Source organism: Suillus fuscotomentosus (assembly GCF_016647785.1).
Source record: "Suillus fuscotomentosus strain FC203 chromosome Unknown F5891scaffold_1, whole genome shotgun sequence".
Classification (NCBI taxonomy): Eukaryota; Fungi; Basidiomycota; class Agaricomycetes; order Boletales; family Suillaceae; genus Suillus; species Suillus fuscotomentosus.
In genome coordinates this window covers 1,600,790-1,628,362 of record NW_024539513.1, presented here as the reverse complement: position 1 = coordinate 1,628,362, position 27,573 = coordinate 1,600,790, and the positions used below count along the sequence as shown (strand labels likewise).

The 27,573-nt window shown below is 46.8% G+C and overlaps 4 protein-coding genes across 4 annotated transcripts; 2 read left to right on the top strand and 2 right to left on the bottom strand.

The window, feature by feature from the left end:
* Positions 1 to 3,245: 3,245 nt before the first annotated feature.
* Positions 3,246 to 4,239, top strand: F5891DRAFT_994346 (uncharacterized protein). The gene is made up of 3 exons (XM_041378292.1): positions 3,246 to 3,383; positions 3,441 to 3,749; positions 3,798 to 4,239. Exons 2-3 carry the CDS (start codon positions 3,527 to 3,529, stop codon positions 3,953 to 3,955), a joined length of 381 nt encoding a protein of 126 aa, XP_041234214.1. The 5' UTR covers positions 3,246 to 3,383; positions 3,441 to 3,526; the 3' UTR covers positions 3,956 to 4,239.
* A 745-nt stretch (positions 4,240 to 4,984) lies between these two features.
* F5891DRAFT_1180169 (uncharacterized protein) lies at positions 4,985 to 5,733 on the top strand (the record flags this gene model as incomplete). The annotated part of the gene is made up of 2 exons (XM_041365880.1): positions 4,985 to 5,382; positions 5,427 to 5,733. 2 exons carry the CDS (start codon positions 4,985 to 4,987, stop codon positions 5,731 to 5,733), a joined length of 705 nt encoding a protein of 234 aa, XP_041234213.1.
* A 12,692-nt stretch (positions 5,734 to 18,425) lies between these two features.
* On the bottom strand, positions 18,426 to 20,810 carry F5891DRAFT_1180165 (uncharacterized protein; the record flags this gene model as incomplete). Its single annotated transcript, XM_041365879.1, has 11 exons — positions 18,426 to 18,965; positions 19,023 to 19,143; positions 19,188 to 19,333; positions 19,381 to 19,518; positions 19,578 to 19,722; positions 19,772 to 19,986; positions 20,042 to 20,177; positions 20,225 to 20,428; positions 20,481 to 20,510; positions 20,568 to 20,619; positions 20,678 to 20,810. The coding sequence occupies 11 exons, from the start codon at positions 20,808 to 20,810 to the stop codon at positions 18,426 to 18,428; spliced, it is 1,860 nt and encodes a 619-aa protein (XP_041234212.1).
* Positions 20,811 to 21,092: 282 nt separating this feature from the next.
* F5891DRAFT_1180164 (uncharacterized protein) lies at positions 21,093 to 21,588 on the bottom strand (the record flags this gene model as incomplete). The annotated part of the gene is made up of 3 exons (XM_041365878.1): positions 21,093 to 21,222; positions 21,270 to 21,349; positions 21,400 to 21,588. The coding sequence occupies 3 exons, from the start codon at positions 21,586 to 21,588 to the stop codon at positions 21,093 to 21,095; spliced, it is 399 nt and encodes a 132-aa protein (XP_041234211.1).
* Between the last annotated feature and the right edge of the window lie 5,985 nt (positions 21,589 to 27,573).

The following is a 27,573-nucleotide window of genomic DNA, read 5'->3' as shown; positions in this document are numbered from 1 at the left end:
TGCTTCCCTTGATCGCGAGGACACAAAATTTTAGCCATTTCAGTTGGTCATTTGCATGATCATCAAAGCCCCTTCAGAAAATAAAACATGGCAAAGTGAACCAAACCAATATTATGTAAACTAAACTTAGCTCTCTAAACCGACAGACCTGGTAATGTCTTGTTGTCAAGTTCAGTACGTCATATAAAATCGTAGCGGCGGCGAGCACCAGTCCCCGACTCCGATACTCCGATAATACCTTGATCATTTTTTGTACTCTCACAATTTCCATGCGAATTCTCATGGGCTCGTCTAAGTCCTCCCATTCATGGATATAACAGTCAGTCAGGCCTAAGCTAACATCACAATGTACGAGTCCCACCACAGGGCACCGGAGGTAAAAAAGACGATAGGCAATATTGGGTCGAGAGTACGGAGTCTCTGAGTCTCAAGGCTGAAGGCGGTGAAAATAAATGAACAAAGACAGTGAATCGTAGTGTCTCAGTTATGTACGTAATCAATTCCCACGACACGTCCATTGACAGAAAAATGAGCATGTTTGCGTCTGACAAAACCCTTCTCCCACTTCGTGGGAGTCGGGGACAGAGGTCTGTGTAACCTAAAATCAGACAATCACAGTCATCCAGTCTCACATTCCCATCTCCATGTTTGGTTTGTCAGAAGCAGAAGTTTCTGAATCATGCATGGTGGACCTCAGAGCTCAAGCGCTCAAGGCCTCACCTGTGTCGTAGACCACAATGGTATGGGCTTTGCACATCCCGAGTTCATTCCTGACCTTGGCAGTGGGTTTGAACTTTCTATCGTACAGACTGATTGCTTTGAGGACAAGCATCGTCGGTTCATGTGTAGTCACTCACAAGTGCAATCTCTGTGTTACAGTGGCTCAAAAAAGTGTCCCAATGTTTGTAGCTTTTCATGTAATTGCTATATCATGTGTCAAGACGTGGGAATATGACTAAGCTATAGGGAGATGTCGGAAAGGTCTGCATCTCAGCTTTATTTCGGTTCCCTATACCGTGGGAAACTAATGACATTATGTGAAGATATGAGTATTTTAATTTGATGACTCATTGGGACACTTTTTTGACTTTGAGTTTTACTAATGTAATCTCTATAATTCTAGTACTGTGTGTGACCTCCTTCTGCTCCAATCACTTCTGCCACTCTTCTAAACATATTCTCTATCAATTTTGGGTATTTCTCTTTGGTGATTCCATCATACTCTGCTGTAACACTGTCTCATAGTTGGAATAGCCCCTACAGTGAATCTTGATATGCTACAAGTAATTTCTTGAGTGATTCTCAGGGGTATTCAATATGGTTGATGTCTTGGGTCTATGTTGAACATGATAGAATAGTAATATTATGGTCTTTAAGTTATTTGGTAGCCAATCTAGAAGGTTGCTCTATAAGACTTAAGATCTCTTAATCACTATATTCTAATTGGAAAGACTGCTGATGCTAATAAAGTGATTAAATTGATTATTTCCATCATTCCTATGACTATCTCTACTCAAATAGTCAGACAGACTCTCAAGACAGCCCATCTTAAAGCTATAATCAAGAAAAACAGATTTCTCTGTCTCCAACCTATAAATAAAAGACAAGATGCTACTTTCAAGTACAAATATTGGACTGCTAATAGCTGAAAGAGGTTTATCTAGTTAGATAAGGTTAAAATCAATAGGATGAAATCATATGGCAAGGAATTTATATTAAAATAGATAGGACAATCATTAAGATAAAGAAAAATTAAATAAACACCTTAAGTTTCAAGACAAAACTTGATGGTATAGGACTATATGAGATAAAATGGAGTGGGAATCTTCTATGAAGCAAAGGGGAGGATGAATACAGAGTAGTAAATACTCATTTGACAGGAGTGTCTGCTAAGAAGCATGCAGAAGTTATGAGTTAATGAAGAAGATACTGTTTTGTGATAAGACAATGACCCTAAGTATACCTCTAAATAAGCCACCAATAGCTTGCAAACCATGATATTACTATTCTATCATGTTCAACATAGACCCAAGACATCAACCATATTGAATACCCCTGAGAATCACTCAAGAAATTACTTGTAGCATATCAAGATTCACTGTAGGGGCTATTCCAACTATGAGACAGTGTTACAGCAGAGTATGATGGAATCACCAAAGAGAAATACCCAAAATTGATAGAGAATATGTTTAGAAGAGTGGCAGAAGTGATTGGAGCAGAAGGAGGTCACACACAGTACTAGAATTATAGAGATTACATTAGTAAAACTCAAAGTCAAAAAAGTGTCCCAATGAGTCATCAAATTAAAATACTCATATCTTCACATAATGTCATTAGTTTCCCACGGTATAGGGAACCGAAATAAAGCTGAGATGCAGACCTTTCCGACATCTCCCTATAGCTTAGTCATATTCCCACGTCTTGACACATGATATAGCAATTACATGAAAAGCTACAAACATTGGGACACTTTTTTGAGCCACTGTACATATAACCCAGATGTGTATCTGAACATCAGGAATCTGCGCTGTTGCTGGATGAGCGAATGATCCTGATTCTGAGCTTCAAAATAACTTTAAGTGAACTTCATGCATTATGTAATGTCAAGTTTTCCGAATATCACAAGGAAAATCGGAACGTGGAAAGTCAACATGCTCGCTGACATATGTCTCCTCTTTCAGTCCTGTTTGAGTATCCACATTATAATTAATCGTAGTGGTGGGCACCTGTCCCCGACTCTCCTTTTTTGACACCATATTGGAACTAGGAAATGTCGCTTAGTTAACGACACTAAGATCTAAAGTCGTGAACGACAAAGATAAAATTATGAACATAAGGGACTGTGCATCGAGCAACCAATAGATTGTCCGTCCGTCGGCATTCGCCGGTCGAGGAGTCTCCCCAAGCTCCAACTACTAGATGTACCTGAGTGTTCGTGCTCACCTAGTGTTCGTGCTTTTGCTCCAGCACATACAAATCATCACAAATCATTTTGGTATATAGAAATGGAATGATCCTGCATTGTCAATGAGTATTTCTATGTCTTTAATTTTTCGAATAAATGTGTTGTGCAAGTGTTATGATGCAATATACACCGTTTGGAGACAATTTGGCACACTGATCAGTGTCGGGAAGGCAAACTCACACCAATCTTAACCTTGGAAGTGCTTAGAACATTGATCCTGACAGATATCTAGCTAAAATGACAACTTCTGAGGTTGATTTGGCAGACTATTGATGTGCAAGCAGTGTTCTGCTGGTCAGTGAACCAAGTTCACGGTCATTGACCGGATTGCGTGGGAAAGCTGGCAAACTTTGTCGATGTTCATCTGAACACGACTTTCAGGAGTTTCCTGGTCCTACTGTAACGAACTATACTATATCTGGTCAATGCTAGAATATTTGATTATCCTCGTGCCGCTTCACATATCATTACTCACATAAACGCATGGTTTTCGTGTGTTCGGTTCAAGGGTATGTTTTGAGGCTTAGAACTCGAAGATGGACTCCCGACTTTTGACACACCATGAAGATCGGCAAGAGATCAAACCAAGGATGGTGGTGGGATCACTTCGTGGAGCACCCAGGTTATGCTGTCAAAGACCCAGCTTCAATGGTCAGTGGAAAGGCAAAGGTAGTGTGTGCAAGGCTCTATGAGCAACGTGTTGTGCATGAGCAGGCAATGGATGAGCAGCAGGTACACTTGGGCCAGCAAGATGCACCAAGGGACGAAGTGGCAATAGCAGGCACTCGTACGCAAGTTTGTTTTATAGCTTTCTGTTACTAACTTAATGTACTAGTTTGGGCTAGTGGCCTGAATGATCCCCAATGCACCTGGTTAATCAGTCGGCCGACAACACTATTATGTCACTTGTGTGATTGTGCATTGCACTCTGAGGATGTCCATTCGCAAGCACGGCTGGAATACAAAATGGCGCAATTGGCTCTCAACTGAGACACTCACCCTTCTGGCAGAACTCAAGATGTATGTTCACGAAGAGCATGTATGCAATGATGTGGTCAAGAAGTGGCTTCAACGCCGGTACTGTGACACCGAGGCCACTGACAAAGCAGAGCCTACTCAAGTAGTTCATACAGTTGGCAACAATCTATCAGGAGAAAGCAGTGAACGGGAGCCACACAGCCTCGCTTTTGAGAGGCGAGGGATAAGTGATGTTGCAGCAGACCTTATCCGAGCTGTTCAGGAGGAGGAGGAGATTTCCACCACAGAATCAATGCACTCAGTCCCCATTGGTGCTGCCAGTGCTGGTGGTTCATTCTCCCGCATTGCTATCAGTGACTTATTCGACTATTCTCGTGCGGAGGAATGGTTGGGATCTTTTTATAAAGTCACTATTTGAGGTTTGGATGCTGAGCTTGAGTTATATGAGCTTCTTGACTTAGATGCTGAGGGAATTGATGATCCAGACTTTCCTCAAGTTGATGATGTTCTTGACGAGTAGATAAATGAGCAGTGCTACCAGATGTTATAGTAGGAGTAGTTGAGTACTATCCATTCTGTGATTGTTGACACACCATGTACTGCAGCACTTTGAACCTGCTTCATCGTCCAATCAGATATGATTATCTAATATTCAAGCAGAACATCTGGCACTGCACGAGTTCAGTTCACTTGCATTCATGGGAAAGTTTGCGGCTGAACGTACGTTAACTTTGATAAACGTACACTGACCGGCAGAACACTGTGCAAGTGAAGGATATGTTATCTGGCGTGACAATCTACTACAAGACATTACATCATTTTGAAATCCCACCATGCTGCAAAAGTTGTATTCTATTTGAGTCTGAGGTACGAGGACAAAAATAGAATTAGGCCTATGTGGCGACACACTTCTTTTGTTTTCTCACCTTTCTTGCTTCTTACTAACTTGTTAGTATTCGCAATTCCTCTACTCCGAGACTGTGCTCTCCATTCGTCACATTCTTTCGTATATCTGCTTTTCGAATTAGATCCATACAAAACATGCCAAGGATTAGAAATGACCTGAATCTCAATGTTTGTCCGGACTACACATCGGATGTATTTGCCAACATCCGCGCTCAGCTAGTCAATGAAAACACGACGGAGGCTCAAGCAATGCAATTGCTTCGGAATATCTGGGAGGCGAACAATGACGCCGTCAAGGTACTCTGGCAACAACAAGTAGACGAGGACAGGGAACGCCAAGAGCAACGCCAAAGGCTAGATGAAGATGAGCAGGAGAGACTTGACCAAGTAAGGGTTGAAGAGGAAGAAGCAGCACGCAAGGAGGAGAGGAAGAAGAATAAGCATAAATTCATTCCGATACTTCAGACTGGGATTCCAGATGAACCGGCAATCACGCCCTGCTCCTACGCCCTAAAGAAGCTGGACAAAGGCGAGTATGTTGAACTATGGTACTTCACTAACGACGGTCTGGACGAAGCCAGTGTAAAAAGACCATTGACGACGATGCCATGATCCTTTCAACCCTGGCAGATGGCTCTACGGCCTGGGTCTCATTGGCATCCATGCGCAGTGCTCGCTCGGTGGTCAATGATGAAAACTTACTGTTTGAAGAATTTTGTCAAGCTTGTCCCCGTTTTCTGACCGCGATCAAAGAGGCCGAATGGCCTGAGGACAGAGTCTGGATGATGGCTCGCTTCTGGATGAACATCCAAGTTCACAAGTTTCGTTCGCTCAGAGACCCCATTGTGCAAAAGACGCTCTTAGTATACCAAGCAGAGCAGTGAAGACAATGGCACATCGCAGCGAAGTCCTTCATCGGACCCTATGATCTTTCCGAGGTCAATGAGAAGGTTCTCAAAGACACAAGGGACAGGGTATATTGGGACGAGCACAGTAAGAGAGACAATGAGTGTGATTACAAGGTCAGAATCTAATTTTAATAACAAGCAACAATTAAAACTAACCAATGTTCTTTTCTTTTAAATAAACATCAAATTTAAAAATGCTACACACGCTACACGCTACACGCTACATGCTGCATGCTTCACACTACACATTGTTTGCCACACGCTACACGCTACACCCCACCCATGGCATGCCACATCCCACTCGCTACAATATGACATCGCGTCACAGTCAAAGCACCACACCAGCTCCTCCTTGAAGCATTGTGACTGGAAGGAGTTGCGCAAGCATTCTCCCTCTCCAGATCACTTGAGCAGGTCAAAGAAGCCATGCCAGGATATTCGTGCAGGCGCAAGCGGAGGAGTCCTCTCCGCTTGCGCCATATGCCTTGGATGAAATCCACACAGGATTATCGAGTGCAAGGCAACCAGAACCTGGGATGATGCGCACGAGACTCTCTCCATGCGGATCAGAAAAATCCTTACCATGCGTGACGGGAAACCCATATGCAGCGACTGGCAAAGAGTCAATGGCTGTTCGGAGATCACTCATGACCGACATCATTTCTGTTCTGGATGTGGTGCCTCCACTCACGGTACTCAAATGTGCCCTCGAGCACAGAGGGCACAAAGCACTTACCCCATACAATCCTGAAACATGGGAGTCCAGGCTCGCAGCAGCAGGACTTACAGATAGATACTCTCATATTCCTGAAGGATTGTGCAAAGGTTTTCATCTCGATATTCCTAGCATTAGCGTCAAGCAGGTACTGCCAAACAAACAATCAATTAGTACATATCAACGAGAATTTCAGGCAATCGTGTGAACTGAACTTGAGAAAGGAAGGTACATTGGGCCGTTACGAGCCAAAGACATCGAAGAACTCATTGGTCCCTTTCAATCTTCCCCTTTCTCCATCATTCCTAAACCGGGACGCCCCGGGTGTTATCGTATCATCCAGAATTATTCATTCCCGCACATTACGTCTGCGAAGTTTCCCAACCCTTCTATCAACTCTCATATTAATCTGGACGACTTTCCCAGCACCTGGGGCACCTTTCACGTCACAGCGCTCACACTCAGCCATTTCCCGCCAGGTTCACAAATCGCCATTAGAGATGTATCAGAGGCTTATCGCACGGTCCCAATTCACCCTTCACAATGGCCTGGATCTGTCGCGCGCGTGTCAGAGGATCTTTTCTGCATCGACACGTGCATGTGTTTCAGCTTATGGCCATCAGCAGGAGCATATGGTTCTCTTGCCAATGCAGGCCTGGACCTTTTTTGCTCACGGGGAATTGGGCCCGCATCTAGATGGGTCGATGACCACTTATTCATACGGATACTCAAAGAACACATCGCAGCCTACAACGAGAAAAGACGAGAATGGCACAGGGACATTGAGGAGAGAGGGAAGCATCAGGATGGAGGTAGGACTTGGTTCGGAGGCTTCGTGTTCAAAGACGGGACCTTGGAGGAATTTGACGAAGATTGTCGATTCATGATCGTGGATCTTTCCGGCACATTGGCGAGATTGATTGAAGATGCAAGATTCTCGTTCAACCTTTCAGACGTCGATGACCTGTCAGGAGAACTCGACATACCATGGGAACATCTCAAGGACAAGGCATTTGCCTATGCTAACCAGTATATCAGTTTCATCTGGGATATTGAGAAGGATAAGGTTTATTTGGATGAAGAGAAGAAAGGAAAGTACTTGGAAGCGATCAGAGTATGGCAGAGTCGCGACATGCACGTGCTCAACGACACGCTGTAGAAACAACAATACTGAGAGGAACAAATGAATGCTCCAAACTGTATCTAAAAAATGTTGTAGGGTCGCGCTTTGCCTAGTCTGCGTTACTTGACAAGACAAGTGTGTTCGACCCTTAAGGGGAAGCAAGTGCAGCGAAGATCTAGAGGTACGCGCTGAAGCGAAGCGCTGTAGAGACTCATGCCTCTCATGGCGTGATATGGCAGTTTCCACTAAGGGAGTATACAGCACCAACTCGCAGCACCACTCTGTGTACTGTCCACAGCAATTCCTATATGAGGCGCAGCTTTCCCGCGCAATGCGCGCCATGCGCGCACCATTCCTGCGCTTGCGCGCCCTATAGTGCCAGCCATCCAGAAGCATCCATCCACTGTCCACCAAGCCCTCTAGTGCGTATATTTCCATTTCTTTTATTAGCATATCATTCCACCTTTATTTTTATCATGAATTCTCACTTATATATATCTTTACATACCTACTCAGTAGCGCTTCGGCTCCGCATGACCGTGCTTAGGCGCGCTATATAAGCGCCAGCAGTACATACTATTACTTACTTACCTTTCACACCTTACTTTTCACCCAACTTTACCTAGTACTTACTACTTAGAAAGTCGCAGTAGAAATCTATTCATTAGCACAACACATCTCACATCCTTTATCTTGCTTATATCTTCACATAAGTTTAGTCTCTCTTATTTCCGCTTACACGCGCGCGCTTTCCCGCGCTTCGCGCTAATACGCGCGCGCGTTCCCGCGCCTTCGTACCTTGCGCGCACCTGCGCTTTCTCGCGCTTCGCTGAAGTGCGTACCTCTAGATCTCCGCTGCACCTGCTTCCCCTTTAGGGTCGAATGCACTTGCCATCTCAAGTATCGCAGACTAGGCAACGCACGACCTACAACTTTTTAGATACAGTCAGGAGCATTTCTTTGTTCCTCTCAGTATTGTTGTTTCTACAACTGGAGCCCACCGCGAGGGGAGCAGTCAGCAAGATCTAGTTCCGCGCATTTCACACATACAGGTCAATCTCTTTGCAATTCAAAAGCTAATCAATTTCTAGTTACGCATTCTCACGCCTTGCGCGCGCGCCATATTCCCACGCCTGTGCGCCTCGCGCGCGCACCTTTACCGCACTTCAAATGCCTTATAGAATGCCCATCCGCGGCACAGCAAACGCGCCCAAGTTCGACGGCACTACAGACAACCTCGCTGAATTCATTGACACATATGAGCAGCTCGCTGATGAAGCAGGACTCCAAGGACTTGACCGCATCAAAGGTATTATCCGCTACCTTGCACGCGATGATCGAGAACTATGGGGAGGCATGCCAGAAGCGGCAGTAGATGATTACAGCACCTTTTTAGATGAGGTGAAGGTAATGTATCCTGGATGGGATGGTAAAAGACGCTACGCGCTCGCGGACTTGCGCGCCATCGCGCGCGAATACGCTAACAAACCAATGCCTTCTTGCACAGAACTCAGCAATTACCTGCGCGCATTCAGGAAGGTTATGCAGCCACTCATGGACGAAGACTGTATTGGAAAGGCCGAACACGACCGCTTATTCATGGAAGGAATCCCTAGTGATGCTCAGGCACAAATCCGCTTGCGCCTTATGATCAAGTTCCCTGACCACCACCCATACGACCCATATCCATTTATGGACGTCTTTGCAGCTGCGCAGTTCCTATTATCTGGGCGCGCTTTTCCCGCGCCAAGCGCACCAGTAAGCGCACCAATTAGCGCGCCCACTATAGCGCCAAACACGCCAGTTAGCGCACCAGTGGCTAAGTGCCAAGATCGCTATCACGCGAGCCACGCAACCCAGGATACGACCACCAGTACTAATGCGACAGCAGGACTCTTCTATTGCGCACCCTCAGAAGTTGCACTTGACAAAAGGCCACCAGTTCCTATTCTTGCGCCTCGCGCGCGCGCCTTTCCCGCGCCTTCGCGCAATTCACACACACCTCCACCATCAACTATGCCAGCATGCAAAGCTATACCAGACTGTATCACTCTAGATCACGAACTTGAGCGCGCGCTCGCGAAGCGCAACCAGACGCGCACTGCAGGCGCCTCTTCACCATCATCCTCAGCAGCACCATCTCCTTCACAATCCGCATCATCACCATCACCATCAATCGCATCAGAAGTCAGGGATGACTCTAAACATCTATTGCACACTAACGCGCCAGTTGAAACACGCGCACCTATCGCTAACGCATCGCGCGCGCCTACCGCTATCGAATCGCCAGTAGTCAGGGATGACTCTAAACATCTATTGCACACTAACGCGCCAGTTGAAACACGCGCACCTATCGCTACCACCTCGCCAGAAGTCAGGGATGACTCTAAATATCCATTGCACACTAACGCACTGCTAGAAACATGCTCGCCCCTCGCTATCGCATCGCTTACGGAAGAAACCTCGCCAATCGCACCATCGCCATCACCGCTATCACCACTCGCATCATCAGAGGTCAGGGATGACCCTAAAGATCTATTGCGCCTTAGCGTGCCTATAGAGGAGCCTCCTACTGCACCAGAAGCTCAAGTCACACCTCGCATCAACCAGAGTTTGTCTCTGGAAATTCCAGATGTCACTCACAATCACGCGCACATCGCGCTTTTTGCTCCTAGTGACTACCGCGCGCCAGTAAAGCATCCATGCATCACGCCATCTAACCACCAAGCAGAGTATGTCTCAGGCGACCCTGGCGCGACTCAGGCGCACCATATTGCGCCTGAGGACGCGCAACGCGCGCGCCTAGAGGTATTGTATATTTTTCCTCATCTTGTTTCGCGCTTTTTGTCCCTTTCATGTTTAAAGCTCTTAAGGAGCTATATGACGCTTCCAAACACTTTAGGTTCATCTTCGCACCACCCCTTGTTCACGCGCCATGATTACGCGCATCGCGCAATATGTGCGCGCATTCCCGCGCCTCGCGCATTCATAAATTTAGCAGAGTTTTCACATTATCGTGTTTCAATCACTTCCCCCCTTTTAAATCGCATTTCTTTCATTCAACACAAAACATATTCCAATCAGTCATCCAGGCGCGACTTAGGCGCGCGCCTGACACATACATACGCGCCTAACCCCCCTATTATCACCTTTAACTTCGCACTTCGCACATTGATTCGCATTCTTCGCGCTTTTGCTTACCATGTCAATTTTGTTCCTGCGTGCGCTGATGCGCACTATTCTCTTTCGCCCATGCGCCTTCTGCGCCTTGATATACCACCCTTACAGCCCATTTGCGCAACATTTGTGCCTAATTCCACACTATATACATTTCTCGCTAACACATTTGCAGAGAAATGGCCGTTCCTCGCATGTTCGGCCAATATAATCAAATTCGCGCGAAATCGCACCAAGGCGCGCACATCGCGCGCATCCTATCAGCTTGTAGGGCGCCCCTACACCCCTTGCAGCGCCCCCCATTGGCGCGCCTTCAACCTGCAGCGCGTTGTGCAGGAATTCATTCTGCCAGTTACAAGCCCCCCCCCCAAGCGCGCCAGCCTCGCTCATTCCAACCCTACCTTGAGTAAAGTGTCAGCTCGCAAGAGACGCGAAGCGCGCTAGTCACGCGCTCAAGGAGGAGGATCGTGCGCTTCAGTGGCGCACCAAAGAGAAAGATATACCATCGCTGTTCATAGGATATCATTCGTTTTACCCTGGGTTTCGTCCAGCGCTCTTTCATTCTCATTTTTTCTCATTATAACACCGTCCAAAAGACTAATAACACACTGATATATATGCATATAGGAAGCACCTAGAAGAACATAGAAGAAAAACAACAAAACAACCTTAGATTGTGCCCGCCTAGCTCAATAGTATATTTTCTCTTTGCACGCATGACGCGGCACCATGCCCTTTTTACCTTAGAACGCGCGCATAGGCGCGCAATATTCCCGCGCCCATGCGCCTCATGTGCGCGCATGCGTGCTTCCCGCGCCTCGCTCATAGGAAGGTGTAGATGTCGACAGCCGCACAAAGAAGACAAGTCGGATAGGACATCCGCAAAGTTTACCATTTTTTCCTTCGCATTTTCACATATAGTTTTACTCACACTGTTCAAACCTTACCACCTAATATTTAGCGCGCCTAGCAGGACTTGGTCTGGATATGGATTGGATTGCTCTTGGACCACGCCACTTCGTATCATACGCACAATACAAAACACGCGACACTCATGCGCTTTCTCGTGCCTTGTGCGCGCGCGCTTTCCCGCGCTTCACACTGTACATGTGCGTCTCGCTCACGCTTCGCACACCACATCCATATCACCCTTGCATCATCACCTCACACCCATGGAACACTATTCACACCAGAAGTCACCCTCACAATCCACCATGCTACGCTTCATTCCTGCGCCTTCAGTGCATATGCACGCGCACATTCTCGCGCCTCGCGCGCGCCATGCGCGCAACTTCCCACGCCTTCGCACCTTACGCGCACCTGCGCCTTCCCGCGCTTTGCACCTCGCACAATAATTCCTGCACTCGCGCATTCATCGCCCAACAACCCAAGCATTGTACATGCATCGCACGCGCATACTATCACTCGACATCCTCACCACACGCGTGCTGAGTGGGGACACTCAGAATTTAAAGTCCCTGGGAGATGTAGAGACTCATGCCTCTCATGGCATGATATGGCAGTTTTCACTAAGGGAGTATACAGCACCAACTCGCAGCACCACTCTGTGTACTGTCCACAGCAATTCCTATATGAGGCGCAGCTTTCCCGCGCAATGCGCGCCATGCGCGCACCATTCCTGCGCTTGCGCGCCCTATAGTGCCAGCCATCCAGAAGCATCCATCCACTGTCCACCAAGCCCTCTAGTGCGTATATTTCCATTTCTTTTATTAGCATATCATTCCACCTTTATTTTTATCATGAATTCTCACTTATATATATCTTTACATACCTACTCAGTAGCGCTTCGGCTCCGCATGACCGTGCTTAGGCGCGCTATATAAGCGCCAGCAGTACATACTATTACTTACTTACCTTTCACACCTTACTTTTCACCCAACTTTACCTAGTACTTACTACTTAGAAAGTCGCAGTAGAAATCTATTCATTAGCACAACACATCTCACATCCTTTATCTTGCTTATATCTTCACATAAGTTTAGTCTCTCTTATTTCCGCTTACACGCGCGCGCTTTCCCGCGCTTCGCGCTAATACGCGCGCGCGTTCCCGCGCCTTCGTACCTTGCGCGCACCTGCGCTTTCTCGCGCTTCGCTGAAGTGCGTACCTCTAGATCTCCGCTGCACCTGCTTCCCCTTTAGGGTCGAATGCACTTGCCATCTCAAGTATCGCAGACTAGGCAACGCACGACCTACAACTTTTTAGATACAGTCAGGAGCATTTCTTTGTTCCTCTCAGTATTGTTGTTTCTACAGCGCGAGAAAGCGCAGGTGCGCACAAGGCACGAAGGCGTGGGAAAGCGCGTGCACGTGTGGAAACAATAGAGAGGTTAGACTTAAGTGATAATATGATGCAAGATAAGGGAAAAGAGATGTGAAGTATAGACAAAATGGATTTCTACTATGTTCTTCTAGGCAGATAGTGGGTGGAAAGTAAAGTAAGGTAAGGTAAGGAAGAAAAAGTGGTCAGTAATAGTATGTACTGCTGGCGCTTATATAGTGCGCCTAAGTGCGGTCATGTGGAGCCGAAGTGCTACTGAGTAGGTATGTAAAGATATATATGAGTGAGAGTCCATGATAAAAATAAAGACGGAACAATATGCTAATAAAGGAAATGGAAATATACGCACTAGGGAGCTTGGTGGACAGTGGATGGATGCATCTGGATGGCTGGCGCTATAGGGCACTCAAGCGCGGGAACGCTGTAGAAACAACAATACAACGAGGAACAAAAGAGGCTCCTAGCTGTATCTATAAATGTTGTGAGGTCGCGCGTTGCCTAGTCTGCTATTCTTGAGATGACAAGTGTGTTCGACCCTAGGGGAAGCGAGTGCAGCAAGGATCTAGAAGTGTGCACTGAAGCGAAGCGCGAGAAAGCACAGGTGCGCAAGGCGCGGGAACGCATGCGCGTATTAGCGCGAAGCATGGGAAAGCACGCGCACGTATGCAGAAATAATAGAGAAGTTAGACTCAAGTGCTAATATGATCCAATATAAGAGAAGAGAGATGCGAAGTGTAGACAAATAGACTTCTACTATGTTCTGCTAAGTAAAATGGTGGTTGGTAACTAGTAAGTTTAAAGGGAAAGTAAGTGAAAAAGTAAGTGGAAAACTCCCCTCTCGTAGTATGTACTGCTGGCGCTTATATAGCGCGCCTAAGCGCGGTCATGCGGAGCCGAAGCGCTACCAAGTAGGTATGTAAAGATATATATAAGTAAGGGTCCATTATAAAAATAGAGGTGGAATGATATGCTAATAAAAGAAATGGAAATATACGCACTAGAGGGCTTGGTGGACAGTGGATGGATGCTTCTGGATGGCTGGCACTATAGGGCGCTCAAGCGCGGGAACGTGCGCGCACGCATACATCGTGAAGCGTGGGAATGGCACGCGTTGCACAGGAAAGTTGCGCCTCATATAGGGATAGCTGCAGGTAGCGCACGGAGTGACACTACAAGTTCGTGCTATGTACTCCTTAGTGAAAACTTGTCATATCACACCATGAGACACACGAGTCTCTACAACGCAGCAGCTCTATGGTAAGTTGCTGCATACCACGCTTGTCATGCTGAAAGGGCGTTGTAGACTGATATCTCTGTGGGCTTGCAGGGATCTAAAATCCCATTGTCTCTATCACTTCCCAATATGTCGCAAATTTCCTAAAGTGGTTGCAATGAGGTATTCTTGGAATGAATTTGCAAGGAATCTTGCTATATTTCAATATATTGCAATAATATGGCAACCAAATTGCAATGTGCCGTACCATTGCAAGGCCCATTGCAATCTGTTGCAATGCCATTTTAACCACATTTCTATGGCAATTTTAAGTACGACTCTATTATTTAAACCCATTTCAAAGGCCATTTTGCCTTTGAACCTTGAAATGCCTTACAAGGCATTGAAATCTAAATTAGGAATTTCTGACATATAGTGCGACTCATATCTCACCCAGCACGCTCAAGTGCTTCGTCAGCCGCTTGCGCGCGCCAGTGCTCTGGTCGCTCATTAGTCGCGTGTTGGCGCACGCATCCTCAGTTCCGTCGCACATCCTTTGTCCATCCATTCCATGTCTGTTTGGTTCGTTGGTGCGTATTCCGACTCTATTTTCATTGATTCTGACATATCTCCAGCGCTTATGGCCATATTTCGTATGTTTTCCGTTATGGACCCTTATTACATATTATCTTGCGTCCGCTTTGCTTCTCAGTTTGCTTTAGCGCTTGACAGTGCTTAACATTACTTAGTATATATAGACGCGCATAAACTGTATAATGACTATCTTTTTCTGCCCACACATCATTGGACTATAAGTCTAAGTTGCCCTCTAAATCTAAAGTATCTAAGTACAATATGAGTGCCGCCGCCATACATTACTAGAAACTCTGCCCATTAGTATTCTGACTCATTAATAGTCACTGCGCTCCACCACCCGCACGCGCACCGCTTCCGCTTAGTGCGCGCTTCCATTATAAGTCGCATGCCATTATCTATCGTCGGCCGCTATCGCTCATCAGCACTTCATGTCGCTTTTGCTCGCTCGCGCTTCGCTCATCATCGTGTGCCTTACCAGGCTTGACCAAGCGCCCGGTTCAGTGTTTCCCTCCATTTTATACACTTAGAGGAACCTTCTCAGTAGCAATCCCCTTGGGCCGACGAATATCTCGCTCACCAAGGACTACTTGAGTTATCTCATACCACCTATATTCACCCACTTCCCATTCCTCTTCTACAGTGTGCTTATCTTATGTCACTCGAAGCGATGCTATGCCTCGCGTTCATCAGACCTTTTATCCCATGGAGACCCATCAAAAAGCTTGAAGCTGACCTCGCCTGGTGGAAGCTTTTGTTGCAGAGCTCTTTCATTGGACACTCGATACCAAGACCACTCACACTACACAATCTGGAAGCTTACTCTGATGCAAGCTCTGGATTCGGGATCGCCATCACCATTGGCCTCAAGTGGAGAGCATGGCATTTGCGCAAAGGGTGGCAGACCCTTAACGGAAAAAGGGACATCAGGTGGGCAGAAGCAGTCGGGTTTGAGTTACTCGTTCTCTACCTTGTCAGCATGGGAGGGACGCAACATAACTTTAAGGTCTTCAGAGACAACCAAGGAGTCATCGAAGGTTGGAGAAATGGGCGCAGCAGGAACGCGGCAGTCAACGAAGTCTTTCGCAGGATCTTCACTTTTATCGACGATTCCACAGCACCGTATTCATTCCACCCTACCTATGTCGCCAGCAAAGCCAATCCAGCGGATGATCCATCCAGAGGCATCTACGGTAGCACAGAACACTTGCTACCAGACATCCCCATCCCCAGCGCACTCAATCCTTTCATCATTAACCCATTCGTCGTCTCCACAGACCCGGGAGAATACAATACGGACGGAATTTCACCAGATACCCTCGAGGAACCTTCTCTCGACGGTGCCGTAGGCACCATCAAGAAAGTCTCAGGAATCGTCGATGACGCACTCTACCATATCCACCAGAGTCAACATCGTGCCGACCAATATCTCTCGCTTTAGTGCAGTTCTTCCTCTTGATCCAATAGTGAAACCATTACCATACAGAACGGGACTAACGCCGATACCCTCACAACTCCATCCCCACTGTTTAGCATGCGACAGATTGAAGCTCTGGTTTCCGTTCAAAACCAGGACAGCTACAGGAGCAGACAGTCAGTTTCTAACCATATCGGACGAAGACTTAGAGAGAGTATTAACGGTGATGAACCTATTGTGGGCGCCTGGGACGAGAGAGTGTTATGGGGCAGGTCTCTTGGTTTTCCACGTATTCTGCGACGAACGGAACATACCAGAGAGCCAAAGATGCCCGGTAGACACCCGCACCATGCTGAACTTTATAGCAAGCTGTGCTGGGACGTATTCTGGAAAGACTCTAACAAACTATGTTTACGCAGTGAAAGCTTGGCACACTCTTCACGGTCAACTCTGGGAAGTTCAACAGGACGAATTGAAGGTGTCGCTAGATGGAGCCTCGGAGCTAGCGCCAGAATCCTCTAAATGCACCAAGCGCAATCCTTTCACAATCAAATTAATTCTGGACATTCAATCTCACCTTAATCCATCAACACCTCTTGATGCGGCAGTATTCGCGTGTCTAATGAGCGCATTCTACGCATTGTGTCGTATTGGAGAACTCACAGTCAGAATGATGAAGACTTTCAATCCAACAAAGCACGTCAAGTGTTCAGACTTACAGATGGATGTAGAGGACAGACATGGGCTCAGGGTCACCAAGATTTTCTTACCGCGCACCAAAGCAGCCTTGACAGGCGAAGGCATATACTGGGCGCAACAACAGGATGCCTCAGACCCCAAAGCAGCCATACTCAATCATTTTTTGGTCAATGACCTGTCGCGGGGCAGCCACTTGTTTGCTTGGAGACACAAGAAGGGTGTGAGACCATTGACTAGATCAGAGTTCTGGAAACGGATCAGCAGGATAATCAAGAGGGCTGAACTAGGGAATCTGAAAGGACATGGATTGCGCATCGGAGGGACCTTGGAGTACCTGCTTAGAGGAGTCCCCTTCGATGTAGTTAAATCAATGGGGAGATGGTCGAGCGAAGCGTTCACCATCTATCTTCACAAGCATGCGTTAATTTTGGCGCCTTACCTGCAGGAATCACAGGTGCTGGAACCATTCACTCGCTACACAATGCCGATAATGTGTTAACAAGGTGAGTTTGCAACACTTAGCCCTTCTCCTTAGAATGGGGAGTCCACACTGCGCCATGACACGTCGCAGGGCTCCTTATATTTGGGAATCACGGCTCATCAGGACTTCCTTCACAGGTTTCGAAACAGTGTTTCAGGTTGTAAAACCCTGCGGGTTTTAAGCCCAAATAGCTTCTCAAACATAGTCATAACTATTTGTTTCGATCAGATATCATTACTGGTTAATATATCTGATATTCTTTTGTTCAAAACAAAACTGGTAGCTACACATAGACAAAGCATGAACTCGAACTTGCGTGTGTGTAGCGGACTTCTAATTGGCAATGTCGGCAACCTGTGACACAGTGTGACGAATGCACGAACACTAGGTGCGATAGACTACATCACCAAAAGTCCTAAACTTAGGTAAGACATGCTCAGGTCTTATCATCCGGTATCAGCCTCACCACAGTCACCATGGCCCATAAGCTCAGACCAGCCTCAGGTCATTCTAGACGGTCAGATCATGAAACTGAATTTTGCTCATTTGACCATCAGCTGATGGGTCATGCATCATAATGGACATGTGGTGACTGCTTAGCAGGCCTGAGCAATTTCAGACACCTTACAATAGCTTATTGCAGTGGAATGGTATTATAAGCACGTATCATTGTTGTAGTACATGACATTGATTATACACACTGAGCTACTGTAAATGCGAGTGAACTAGGAACTTGTTGTACAAGCATGGGAGAAATGAACTGTGAAGTGACCAGAGCGAATATGCGAATGCGAAAGTGAATGTCCGAACCATGGAGAATCGTACAGTGAGAGCAACCAGTGAGTGACGGGAGACATCAGTATGTAAAAAATGTGTCGAATGAGCTGAACTGCATTGTGGTATCAGAAAAATATCTAGAAAGAGAGTGAGTACGTACCAGAGAACACCAACTACTTTCTTCCTTTGCGTTTCTTAGTAGCGGTGGCGGTAGTCTTCTTTCGGCCCTTCCTGCCACGCTTTGAAACAACTGGGCTGTCAGGCACGGACTCGGCTTCGCTGAGTGAGCTTTCACTGTCGCCGTCAACCTCCAACCCCTCTGACTTTCGTTTCTTGCTCTTGTCGGATGTAGGAGCAGGGGTATCAGGCTTCGGAGGGGGGACAGATGGTGCGGAAGAGGAGCTCGTGCCAGCTGGTCGGATGGGACGTGGTTTGGGGATGGATTTCCGCTGCGGGGAAAGAGTGGCTATCTTGGGAGGTGGAGAAATAGTTGGCGGGGAGGTAGTTGGCATAGAGGTAACGGGCGTGGAGGTAGCAGGCGGGGAGGTAGCAGGCGTGGAGGTAGCAGGCGTGGAGGTAGCAGGCGGGGAGGTAGTGGGCGTGGAAGTAGCGGGCGTGGAAGTCATGGTAGTGGGCGTGGAAGGATGCACTGTCGAAATGTCGGGATCGCCAGTAGGCTCGGCTTCGACTGGGGGAATGACAGAGGCGGCAGACTGAAAATAAAGATGTATTAGTTAGAAATGTCATACTAGGATAGACAATGAAAAAACCTTGACTTGTGCCACTGCACGCTTTGCAGATTGCTTCCTCATGAGAACGAGGTCGTCGTCATCCTCGTCGTCATCAATGACGTCGAACAACGGGACACCCCGTTTATTGCCAAAGACCGTCCTTGGTAGAATTAGTATCGTAAACACGAAAAAAATTGTACTGACTTGTTCCACCATTCCAACAGTTCCTCGGCCCACGCTTCATCGAACGGCTCTCGGATTGCTTTGATGGTGCGGTAGTATGCGTCGCAGTAGCTGTAGTTCCCATCCATCTCTTGCCATTTGTCACGTGACGAGATCCCAAAGCGACTCTAGAATACAAATGAGACATTAATGCATTTAATACCAAAGTACGTACCTGAACAAGTGCATAGGCAATGTGTTTGGCCTCGACTTTATACATGCCGTGTAGTTTCGCATTGCCAGAGCGCGTGACAGACAGCTCTCCATCTTCAATGAGGGCGGATGACAGACTAGTATAGATGTGCCGAAATACCTACATATCATCATATATCATCAAACAAAATAGCAAAAAGAAAAGAAATAAAAACATACGCACTTCAGAAGGTGACCTCTGAGGAGACCTTCCTGAATGTCTTCGACGTCGAAATCAATACCTGGAGGATCACCAGGGTATGCTAGTGCAGGCCAGGCACCTGCGTTCATCCTGATTTCACCGTTTTGAAGCTGTTCCTGTACCCTGAGAGACGTGAGTAAGATATCACCATGTCAGTCAACTAAACACTTACTTCTTCGGATCAGCGTGGTATGCGTTCACGTACTTGACCGGACACAACATGCCCGCCAGCTGTGGGTGATTCACACCCATTCTAGCACAGGACTTCTTGTTCTCCGAAAAAATCGGAGGTTCCAGTCCCTTGACCTCAGGTTGGGCGACCACATAGTTACCAATGAATGGTTTGAGGTGACTGGCATCCTCAGAGCGGATTTGGCCGATGATTTCCTGTATCTTATCATAGCGTAAGTATAAGATAGTCAATATTTGTTAGAAGACGTACCTCAGATAAAATACTGTTCAACTCCGTTTCCAGCTTGTTCCTGTTGTGGCGACCTCGAATGAGAGTGCGGAGGTAAGGGGCGGCGAAGATGATCCTCTGGTAGGTCCGCAAGTGACGCTCTTGAGCATCTTTAGTCCTGTACAATAGTTAGCATTCATAATGACAACAATAGAAAGAACTTACACGACACTGAGAGCATCTTTTCGCTCTCTCTTGAGGTCTTCATCCTCAGATTCGGTTGAGGTCTTGGCAGCTTCTTCAGCTTCCATATACCTGGCAATACGAAAGGTATCCTTGAGGATGACGAACATGTCGATACCACGAGGGATCCAGCGTGCGACATGCATACACTCATCCCTCCCACTCCGAGTAGGTCCTGATCCTTTCCTATTGATTGAAAATAGTCAGTGTCTTGATCACGAGTAAGGCATCAACTTACTTGTCATTGGTAACCTTACTGGTAGATTTTCTAAGAATATATGCGCTATAAGTAGCACAACACGGCCAGATACTGATAATGACTTACTTCATAGACTTTTTCTCAAGCTTTTTAGGCTTAGCCGACCCCTTTCGAGACCCTGAGATATGTGAGACGCGTCACAATCAGCAATCATTTCCAGAAACACTGATCCTTACCCAAAGAAGACAACTCATCTACAGATGAGACGGATGATTCTTCGGAGGACGACAACCCATCACAGCTGCTGTCCGACTCGGATCGCAACATTGAGACAAGACTGGAGGATGATTTCCTGTGGTGTCGGGCCATGAGAGAAGATGAAAAGCGATAAGAATTTAGAAAGACTAGGATGCGTCGTGATTGCGTGTTATTTGATGTTATTGATATCGGAGACTCAAATACTCACAGAAACTGATAACCAAAGAGGGAATTTGTGATAAAACAAATGTGCCGGGTGAGGGAAAATTATGTGCAGTATGTGGACAAATGTGCGCACGCACGCGCAATACAATTGAGCAAGATTTACGCGACACGATACAGTTGAGCAAGATCTAAGAACAATACGGTAATGTACAATACGAGGGAATCCTTTCAATCTTCCAGCGCTTCATCGGCTCTTCTAGTTACGTAGTAACTCCAGGGCACAGTCGGGTTTGCAGGATCTGGATTGGGGTTACCCATGCGCCTGGTGAGAAGGTTGCACGGGGAAGCAATGACAGGCCTGTCAAGATTAGTTGAAATTCGAAAACAAAAAGATCAGCGACTTACTGAGATGAAGTCTGATTGGTCGCGGACTCAGCAGGCTCCACAGCCTCCTCAACCCGTTCTCGAATGCGAAATACGATTTTCTGCGAAATTTAAATAAGCTTTAAGACGAATTTGAACATGAGAATATTACCTTGATGCCGGGGGTGTCAATATTCAAGTTGAAACAGTATGTACCATCCAAAGATATGACATTTTGGATGTCTATGAATGCAACATCACCAAGCACAGTCACAACAGAATTCCATGGTGAAGTATCGACAGAAACGACACTTTCGTTGTCCAAGCCGTCAGATGTGAGAGTGCTAAATGTGTGAGACATATTTAGAATTACAAAATGAAAGTTAATAGCTTAACGGGAGCAGTCAACGGGACATTATTTCCTTGACTTGGACATTATTATTATGTCAAGTCTCCGCCGGAGTTTTAATAAATGGTGGAGTGTGAAGTCAGCAGTCAGCATGCGCCAATCGACAGCATGGGTGTCGGAGTTCGAACTTGCTCAGTGTGTTACACGCTGAGCACTGAGCAGTGAGCACATCGACTTCACCAACTACGACCACCATATTCCTCATTCGTTGAAGGTCTTATCTTAGTTCAGGTACGCAACAGGGAATTACTATATGTCCCAGGTGAGTTTCAATTCGTTCAATCTCGAATGAAACCCTTCCATTATGGACAAACTCATTACCTTTTCCTTCAACACAGCTTACTGTCAATGGCATGTCCACTTGGGCATCTGCAACTCATGCTTGCGACGGAATCCAACAACCAGTTCTGTCGCTCCCTCACCAGTTGAATAGCACATTGAGATTCGCATAGGCATGTTGGTAGGAGCTATACTCGAATGTCTATCGCTGCAGTACTTACCTTTTCCAGATCTTATCTACTATGGCGAGGAGCACGGAGTAAGTGGTCCTCGCTGTTTCTCGCCGGAGCCCTTCCGTTATGCACAAACTCACTACCTTTTCCCGCAAGAACATCACAGCCCTTGATATCGGTGCCATCCGTGTTGACAAGTCCACACAGCTCATCGGAGTAAGTGGTCCTTGATATATCTCGCTGGTCCCGGTGTAGAAACAACAATACTGAGAGGAACAAAGAAATGCTCCTAACTGTATCTAAAAAGTTGTAGGTCGTGCGTTGCCTAGTCTGCGATACTTGAGATGGCAAGTGCATTCGACCCTAAAGGGGAAGCAGGTGCAGCGGAGATCTAGGGGTACGCGCTTCAGCGAAGCGCGAGAAAGCGCAGGTGCGCGCAAGGTACGAAGGCGCGGGAACGCGCGCGCGTATTAGCGCGAAGCGCGGGAAAGCGCGCGCGTGTAAGCGGAAATAAGAGAGACTAAACTTATGTGAAGATATAAGCAAGATAAAGGATGTGAGATGTGTTGTGCTAATGAATAGATTTCTACTGCGACTTTCTAAGTAGTAAGTACTAGGTAAAGTTGGGTGAAAAGTAAGGTAAATAATAGTATGTACTGCTGGTGCTTATATAGCGCGCCTAAGCGCGCTCATGCGGAGCCGAAGCGCTACCGAGTAGGTATGTAAAAATATATATGAGTGAGAAACTATGATAAAAATAAAGGTGGAACTATGCTAATAAAGGAAATGGAAATATACGCACTAGGGAGCTTGGTGGACAGTGGATGGATGCATCTGGATGGCTGGCGCTATAGGGCGCGCAAGCGCGGGAACGCGCGCGCGCGTATACATCGTGAAGCGTGGGAATGGTGCGCGCATGGTGCGCGTTGCGCGGGAAAGCTGCGCCTCATATAGGAATCACTGTGGACAGTACACAGAGTGATGCTGCGAGTTGGTGCTGTATACTCCCTAGTGTAAAGCGCCATATCACACTATGAGATGCACGAGTCTCTACACCGGTATGTTTTCTCTCTCACCTAAACCTCTGAACGACGACTCACTTGCGCAGATGGTCTTATAGAATTTTATGTACTGTATTCAGCTTGCGCAATTGGATCTAATTTGCAGCCATACATGTCCGATTGAACTAAGTGTCAGCCTTTAAATGCAGCCCACCCTCTCTAGCACTATCACTACCTCGTCCAATGGACTTACCTGTTTGCATTGGGTGCGGCAAGACCTTCCCAGTCCAAAAATCTCTCTCTGCACATGCTGCTCGCTGCGCAAAAAACAAATCACTGAAACTAGCTGATTCAGTGCACCGCAGCAAAAAGAAATGCGAGTTGGAAAAGACTCACGGCAAGAAGTCCAAGCGAGCACGCAGTGAGCGTGCAGAGGTAATTCAGGTAGGGATAGATGTCGAAGAACAATTGGACTACAGAGGAATGGATGTCAACCAAGACATTTCCGAGCAGGTGAATTATAATAACGATGTAGAAACAACAATACTGAGAGGAACAAAAGATGCTCCTAACTGTATCTAAAAATGTTGAAGGTCGTGTGTTGCCTAGTCTGCTATGCTTGAGATGACAAGCGCGTTCGACCCTAAAGGGGAAGCAAGTGGAGCGAAGATCTAGTGGTATGCGCTGAAGCGAAGCACGAGAAAGCGCAGGTGCGCGCAAGGTACGAAGGCGTGGGAAAGCGCGCGCGCTGTAGGGATTCATTTCTGGCTGGGCTTGTAGAGACTGTTTTTACCTTACCTTATGTTGGCACTTTTGTAGCTTACATAAGCAATCAACCTTCTCACCAGTTTTACTATGAGTCTGAGAGATCAGCAAGTTTTTATGATATTTCCTCTACTCTGAGCCTTGAGCCTGGTCCAGAAACCCTTTAGGGTCGAATAGCAGCTAGGTTCTGCAAGACCCAACACATTGTTCAGACTCACCATCTGAATTGTTGTACCTTCAGCGCGCGTGCGGAAATGGTAGAGAGACTAAGCTTAAGTGATAATATAATGCAATATAAGAGAAGAGAGATGCAAAGTGTAGACAAATAGATTTCTACTATACTCTGCTAAGTAGTAAGTGACTGGTAGGAAAAGTAAGTTAAGGTGAAAAGTAAGTTAAGGTGAAAAGTAAGTACTGCTGGCACTTATATAGCACGCCTAAGCGCGGTCATGCGGAGCTGAAGCGCTACCGAGTAGGTATGTAAGGATATATATGGGTGAGAGTCCATGATAAAAATAAAGGTGGAACACTATGCTAATAAAGGAAATGGAAATATACGCACTAGGGAGCTTGGTGGACAGTGGATGGATGCATCTGGATGGCTGGCGCTATAGGGCGCGCAAGCGCGGGAAAGCTGCGCCTCATATAGGAATTGCTGTGGACAGTACACAGAGTGGTGCTGCGAGTTGGTGCTGTATACTCCCTTAGTGGAAACTGCCATATCACGCCATGAGAGGCATGAGTCTCTACAACGAATCTATTAAAATATGCTAATTCTATAAGGTCGAGGATGTCGCAGGACCATCAAACATCCCCCGTTCACCCTCACCTCCCCCAGTCACTTCAAAGCGCTCCGGACGTACAGTACGCATGCCTCGGCGCTTCATCGACTACCTCCCTGGATCAGCCACGCACCTCGCACATATGCCTCCCACTAACCGGCAGCAACGAGGGCGTGTTCTGCATGAAGCAGATGAATCTCAACATGTTCGAGCACCATCTCCATCCCCAGCCCCTTCTTCTGAGCCAGACGATCCGCGTCCTGCGCTTGTTCCTTTCCAGACCGAACCCGACACCATGGGTCTTTATCGCGTATATCCGACGTGTCCGACTCTAGCCCCCAAAGCCAACTTGACCTTGCAGGGTGTCACCGATGCTCCCACATTAGATGGGGAGCGCGTTAACGAAGGCGTTCATCCAGGACTCCCTTCACCTGGAATTACCTCCGATCAGCTTTTTGAAGCTTTTACAAACCCTTCTGCAGGTATTTTGATGGCATGGCAGTACACTGGAACAAACGAGAAATCTGGTGCTGAGTGGGATCGTCTCGTGCATTTCCTTAAGGACCCTCTTTTCAGACTGGAAGACCTGGGCAGCTTGAATCACACACGCGAACTCAAACGATTGGACGAATACCTCAAGAATAAAGCTAACCCTTTTCGAGAAGAGTATGGATGGCGCCAATCTACTGTCAAGATCCGCCTGCCAAAAGAAAAAGAGAAGCTTAAATCAGAAAACGACGTGCCAGAGCTCGAGATTACGGGCGTTCATCACCGTTGCCTTACTGATCTGATCACGCAGGTGTTCGAAAACGAGGTCTCGAAGACCTTCAATATGACGCCATTCCAGCAATACTGGAAGACCCCTGATAACCGTGATATCAAAGTGTTTTCTGAGTCTTATTCCTCCCCTGCCATGCTTGAAGCTTACGCAGAAATCAACGCGCTCCCGCATGAGCCTGGAGATGAGCTTGAGCGTGTCGTTGCCTCGGTCATGGTTTGGTCGGACGCAACCCACCTGGCTAACTTCGGAGATGCGTCTCTCTGGCCATTTTACATGTATTTTTGTAACCAGTCCAAGTACACACGAGGAAAGCCGACGGCTCGGGCGTGCCATCATTTGGCATACATTCCTACGGTATGTATCTTTATATATCTTTAACATTTTGCTTACTCGCTCTCTCAGCTTCCTAAGAATATACAGGAGATCTATATAGATATATTTGGCGAGCCAACAACAGCCAGCGTGCATACTCACCTCAAACGAGAGTTGATGCACGCCATATGGAATTTAATCTTAGATGGAAAATTTATGGAGGCATACGAGCATGGACTAGTGATCCAGTGTTCTGATGGGATCACGCGGCGAGTATTTCCGCGTTTTTTCTCTTATTCTGCTGATTATCCTGAAAAGTAAGTACTAACTAACGTTAAGTATGAATCACGAGGCATTGATATATTATCTAGGATTCTATTAGCGACTATCAAATTCCTAGGGCAGTGCCCATGCCCCCGCTGTCTTGTGAAAAAGACAGATGTTTGCAAGCTGGGGATGAAGCTTGATATGAGGCGGCGGGCCACACGTGAGCGCGTCGACAATGCAACACGTCGACGACATGTTGAAGAAGCCCGGGCATAAATTTTCCAGCTCAGAGTGCCAGTAGATGGTGCTCGTGTCAAAGCAATCCTCGACGAAGAATCATATGTTCCGATACGGGTAAGTAGTCCTATGTACTTCATTGCACAAATAACTGACGTCTAGGTTTAGAATGCTTTCTCAGAGCAATTTGGGAAGCACGCCGGGTTCAACATGTTCAAGCTGTGGGTGGTCGACCAGCTTCACGAGTTTGAGATAGGGTCTTGGAAGGCCTTATTTACCCACCTCATGCGAATACTTCATGCTGCTGGGGGGACCGCAATTCAGAAACTCAACGAGCGGTAAGCTTTTTGATTTTCGTTTTATACCTGGCCTTAAGTATTTCATTTTAGATACCGAGCAATGCCCACATTCGGGAGAGGGACCATCCGTCGTTTTCACACCAACGCATCCGCCATGAAGAAACTTGCTGCCCGCAACTTCGGGGATCTATTACAGGTAAGTAGTTTGTTCAGCCTTACAATTTGCCTCACAGTTTTGACCCGATTTTTTTCTCTAGTGCACGATTCCTGTATTCGAGGGCCTGCTGCCAAAAGAACACAATATTATTGTGCTTGACATGCTGTTTGACCTGGCCGCGTGGCATGGGTATGCGAAACTACTTATGCATACGGACGACACACTGGATTTTTTCAACACAGCTACCATTGTGCTCGGTCAGTCTGTCCGAAAATTTGCAAAGACAACATGCAACTACTACCATACCACTGAACTTCCCCATGAACACGCAGCACGAGGACGACATGAGGCAGCACTGGCTGCTAAACAGCCGCAGGTACCGACAAAGGGAAAGGAGAGGGCTGGTCCGAAATTCAAGCCTCTCAATCTTTCGACTTATAAGTTTCACGCCCTCGGAGATTATGCTGATACGATCCGACGCACCGGTACCACGGACAACTACAGCACACAGCCAGTAAGTATATTTCTACTCGAACAGTTCTAATATCATGTTCATGTTTGTATTATTAGGGCGAGCTGGAACATAAACGAGCCAAGTGTTGGTACCCAAGAACACCCAAAAAATCAGACTATGGTTGCTACTATGACGCGCCTTGAAGCTCGAGAGCGCATCATTGCCAAGATCAATAAACGACGAGAGGAAATAGCACATCCCCCGATGCAACAGGCACCACGCGAGTGCACATCTCCTGCCTTGCACTACCACATTTCAAAATATGCAAGAATCTCTTATGACATTACTGCATGGCTTAGCGAACTCACAGGAGATCCGGCAGTGAAGGTAAGTCTAGATTATCATTGTCTGAATAATTCTATTAACCTGG